The 5,152-nt window shown below is 37.9% G+C and overlaps 1 protein-coding gene across 1 annotated transcript in view; it reads right to left on the bottom strand.

Annotated features, from left to right (window-relative positions):
* Positions 1 to 4,646, bottom strand: part of ggt5b (gamma-glutamyltransferase 5b) — a 60,047-nt gene extending 55,401 nt beyond the window's left edge. The window contains exon 1 of the mRNA XM_056466896.1: positions 4,429 to 4,646. Within this exon, the coding sequence (XP_056322871.1) occupies positions 4,429 to 4,586 (158 nt within the window). The 5' untranslated portion in view covers positions 4,587 to 4,646. The remainder of the gene's footprint in view (positions 1 to 4,428) is intronic.
* Between the last annotated feature and the right edge of the window lie 506 nt (positions 4,647 to 5,152).

Below are 5,152 nucleotides of genomic sequence, written 5' to 3'. Positions count from 1 at the left end.
ACTGACCCACCCTCCTTCTATCCTAGACCCAACTGACAATGTTTTCAAAAGCAATCCAGAAAAAAGCCCTTGCGAGCGGCTGCCTTATTTTTTTACCATGTTTTCAGATTTTATCACATTCTCACTCTATTTACTTGTTTATTTAATTTTTTGGCTTCTGTTTTTGTCTTATCCGCTTTTTGGAATCGTTCTTTACCGGACTCGAACCCCATCGTCATGGTCAACTCATCTCTGTGTCTCAAGTCCATCAATGTGCATGGTGAGCTACTCGACAAACTGGTAACAGCTGGAAAGTCGTCCATACTGAGGTAAGCGGTCAGCTAGTAAGTGCGAAAAGGAACAGCGTCATACCGCCCCATAGCGTTTGTTTCAAAGATGAAAAGCAGCCATACGTACATCTGGGTACATAATTTGCGATCTCCAGAAATGTACTGTATATGTTTTCAGAAAGAGCCTATGTTGCGATATATGGTCTGGTGTTGTATATTACACTACAAAAACCTTATATAAATCATAAACCATATATCTCTATATAGGCTGCACGGTGGCTGAGTGAGTGGCACGTTCACCTCACAGCAAGAAGGTCGCTGGTTCGACCCTCGGCTGGGTCAGTTGCCGTTTCTGTGTGGAGTTTGCATATTCTCCCCACGTTCGCGTGGGTTTCCTTCGGGTGCTCCGGTTTCCCCCACAGTCCAAAGACATGTGGTATATGTGAATTGGGAAGGCTAAATTGTCCTTAGTGTAAGAGTGTGAATGCATGTGTATGGATGTTTCCCAGAAATGGGTTTCAGCTGGAAGGGAATCCGCTGCGTAAAAAAAACATATGCTGCATAAGTTGTCGGTTCATTTCGCTGTGGCGACCCTGGATTAATAAAGGGACTAAGCCGAAAAGAAAATGAATGAATGAAGGTCAGTATTATTAGCCTGCTTGAGAAATATTTACTCTATATTTTTTGATTGTCTACACAAACCAGTGAAACAATAACTTGACTAATTATTATTATTCTATTTTTATTTATTATTTTTATTATTATAATTATTATTAATTATTATTATTGACTAATTAACTTTCCTAGTTAACATAACCTAGTGAAGTCCTTAAATTAGACTATAATCTGAATCAAAGACTGTAGAATACTTAAAGGATCTTTGTATAAATACAGCTGTCTTGCTAAATAACTAGTAAAATATTATGCGCTGACTGTCACTATGGCAAAGATAAAAAAGTAGTTATTAGAAATTAGTTAGTTATTATGTTTAAAAGTGTGGTGTAAATAAATCATGTGTTGAAGACTTGTGCTTTTTGTCACGACTAAAAACACAAATGAATGAAGGCACAACTAAACAAGTTGAATATTACTTTTACATGAGCGTGACTGAAAACTACATTTGATCAATGTGTTTCATCTGTTCTCCGGGACTTGGCGACTGTTTGTAAAGTCAAGATTGCATTTCCCAACGTAAAAAACTATGTACACTCAACGTCTTATTAATAATAATACCCATGGCCAAGCTCTATAAAATTTTTCCTTCTGTCTCACCAATGTGCAATAGATGCAAGATAGCAGAGGTCACGGTTGCCCATGCCTTTTGGCTCTGTCCCCTATTGAACAGATTCTGAACCAACATATTTGACCGGTACTCCAAGGCTTATAGTACACTTTTTCTGCCAGATGCCGAACTTGCCATGTTTGGATTTTCACAAAACACATCTTCTCTCCCTCAAACTGTGCAAGACTCTTTAATGCAAGGCATGGTGGTGGCTAAAAGACTATTGCTTAATAATTGGAAATCAGCATTACCCCCCTCATTTCAGAACTGGATTTCTGATATGATATCTGTTATTCAGATGGAAAGACTCAGACTTTTTACAGACTAGCTCCATGAGAAAATGTTTGGCTACTTGGGGTCAATCTCTTGATTTATTTGACAAATCTACATCTTAAGAGCAATCCAGTGACCCCTCTGAGGTTTAAGCTATACACCAGGGGTCACCAAACTTGTTCCTGGAGGGCCGGTGTCCTGCAGATTTTAGCTCCAACCCTAATCAAACACTCCTGAACAAGCTAATCAAGGTCTTACTAGGTATTCTTGAAACAATTCTTGTCTCTTTTCTTTGTTGTTTTCTTTTACATTGTCTTTTGTTTGTCTAAAGTACGAGCCAATGTTTGTTCTTGTTTTGTGTGTGTGTATATATGTGTGTATGTATATATATATGTATATATATATGTATATATATATGTATGTATGTATGTATATATATATATATATATATATATATATATATATATATATATATATATATATATATGTATATATGTATATATATATATATATGTATATTTGAGTGTTAACTTCTGACGAATGCGGGAAACTGAGACGCGCAGCACCGTCACTGACAGAGAGCGCGAGTGTGCAGAAAGGGAGAGAGCAAGTATGCGCGACACCGAGAGCGCACCAAAGGTGAGAGAGCGAGTGCACGTGACACAGAGATCGCGCAAGAGAGGTCTCAGTCATATCTCAGCTGTCTGCCACGGATGGCTGATCTCGCTTCTTGACAGCGTTTTAACACCAAAATACGTGTCCAAATAAAGCGGGGCAAGAGAGAGAGCCAAGCTTGTTGACACGGGGGCACTGCACCTCGTGCACCCCCAGAACCTAGGCGTGAAGCACCAGAAGCAGTTATGATAAGTGTGGTTATGATAACCATCCGACAAGCTAATTCAGAATAGACAGTGGTGGAAAGGGTATTGAAATATCATACTCAAGTAAAAGTACCATTACTTGCCTAAAATGTAGTGCGAGTAAAAATATCTGTTGTAAATATTACTCAAAGTATTGAGTAGACCTTTCAAAAGTATTCAAGTAGTGAGTATTACGCTGTAAAAAGCGGATGCATTTACATTTAATTTGAGGATGTGTGTAAACGTAACATTCTGTAGTGCATTAAGTTGTTGCCCAGCAGGCACACAACACCATAAGACGTTAATATTAGGTTAGATTTAGGTTGTGATGCCAGGTGAACAAAATTCAAGTCTAGTCAGCGTCTAAGGACTACGTTATTTTGATGTTCAATAATGACGTTGATATTTGGTTGATTTTAGGTTGTGTTAAAAAGTGACCAAAATCCAACGTCGAGCTAACATCTTAAACCAGCGTCATATTGACGTCAAATACTGACATTAATTCGTCAGGTATGGCAACCAAAATCCAACGTCTGATAGACGTCATAGTGGCAACGTCCACTCAACGTCAAGCTGTAACATCCTTAGACACTGATACTTGGTTGATTTTCCTGACACTGGGTTCTGACGTCAACCTGATTTCCATTTCCAAACAAAATGCAATGTACCCACGACATTGGGGTACAACACCAATCTGACATCATGTTGACGTCTTGTGCCTGTTGGGTGTTTAAGGCTATTTTGGTCATCATACAGTAAACATCCGTAATTTTTTCATCAGCGACATGCATCTAAACAGTCTCTGGGTCAATGTGTGTAAAGATTTTGGACATCTTCTTGGACAGTTTTGATGCTTCCAAACAGTTTGCTGCAATTACCTGAAATTACCCCATGTCTTGAGGAAATTCATTAAGAAGCGATTTTCCTTCTGTGCGATTTGATTGGACAGGAATAACAGGGCTGATTTTTCTAATCCCCATAGACTGGAAATAAAGGAGTGACTGCAGGTTGAAGGACAGTAGTGGAGTAAAAGTGCCGATACTGCTCTAAAAATGTACTCAAGGGAAAGTAAAAGTACACATTTTTAAAACTGCTTAGTAAAGTACAATTTCTGAGAAAAACTACTCAATTAGAGTAATCTGAGTATTTGTAATTAGTTACTTTACACCACTGGGAATAGTGCTTAAAATGTCACTAAAATTCATTATTTAAATCTCATAATTAAATAGAAAATGAGGCGTATAATTGTAAAAAAACCCACCCCTTTCACCAGACTGGCTATACAGACCTATAATTAGTAATTTATTAAGCTTATAGCTTTAGTTAATGGATTGTTAATAGTGTGAATTGTAGCTACATTGAAGTTACCCTACAAATTAAATAGACCTTTTGAAACCTTTATTTTTAATCAATAATTTGACTCAGTATAAGTATATCCAAACTCAAGTCTGTGTCTGCAGGCCTTTCTGTAAGGCTGCATTATGTAATCTCTTAAACTGATTATCTCATTGTCAGCATGTTCATTGATTACTGTCTGAAATATTCAGCATTATGTCTTTATGAATACACCACAGCATATAAACACATTATTCTTAAACTGACATGCAGTTTAACTGTCTAACAGCTCGCACTGAATCTATATTCTGTTTGTAATTAGTTAGTGATGCTGTATGAGAATAAAATGCTGCATACACATCAATGTTGAACGCTTCAGATCATCATAATGAAAACGCGCATGTCTTACCTGCCGATGTTGGAGCACATGAGAGAGTCCGCAGAAACAGCCGCCTGAGTAAAGTCGCATTTCTGTTTGCTGAAAAATATGCAAATGCTGATAATTGCAGCAGCGCACACTAAAGCGAGTAAACAGAAGCAGCATCGCCTCGACTGAGATTTGGCCATGATTGAAAGTGATCAGCGCCCGACCGGCAGGTACAGCGTAATGAAGCGCGCGCTCGCGTCTCTCTGCCTTTAGTGCTGGGGGCGGACTGAAGGAATGAGGGAGTTCATAAATTTACTCAAGAGATAAGAAAGTAACTGGGAACTAAAGTGGGAGAGAAGAACTGTAGGTTAAAGGCCAATTGAGAAAAACGCAGAGAAAATGTAATACTTTACGTTTTGTAAGTTTGGTACCGAAGTCCTCAGCGCCCATGCGTTATATATATTTCTTTTCTTGATCGTTTTCTCGTGATCATGACGTATTATTCGCGTGATTTCGTCATATCAAAAGTTGTTTTCTCGGGACCACGACTTAAATTTTCTCGCTATCTCGATATAAGTTGTTTTATCGACTTTGCGACCTATTTTTTCTGCTTAACTAGAGGATGTCCATACAGTAGCTTCATATAACATGATGGGAGTGACTTTTTAAAGCAATTGCAAATAATTTAATGAAAGCAGGATCTTAATTATTCTTCATAATCTAATTCATAGATTCAATTCAATTCATCTTTATTTCTATAGCGCTT

This window comes from Danio aesculapii, chromosome 10 (assembly GCF_903798145.1).
Source record: "Danio aesculapii chromosome 10, fDanAes4.1, whole genome shotgun sequence".
NCBI lineage: Eukaryota > Metazoa > Chordata > Actinopteri > Cypriniformes > Danionidae > Danio > Danio aesculapii.
The sequence above is the reverse complement of the archived record's forward strand: the minus strand, read 5'-3'. Positions and strand labels throughout refer to the sequence as shown.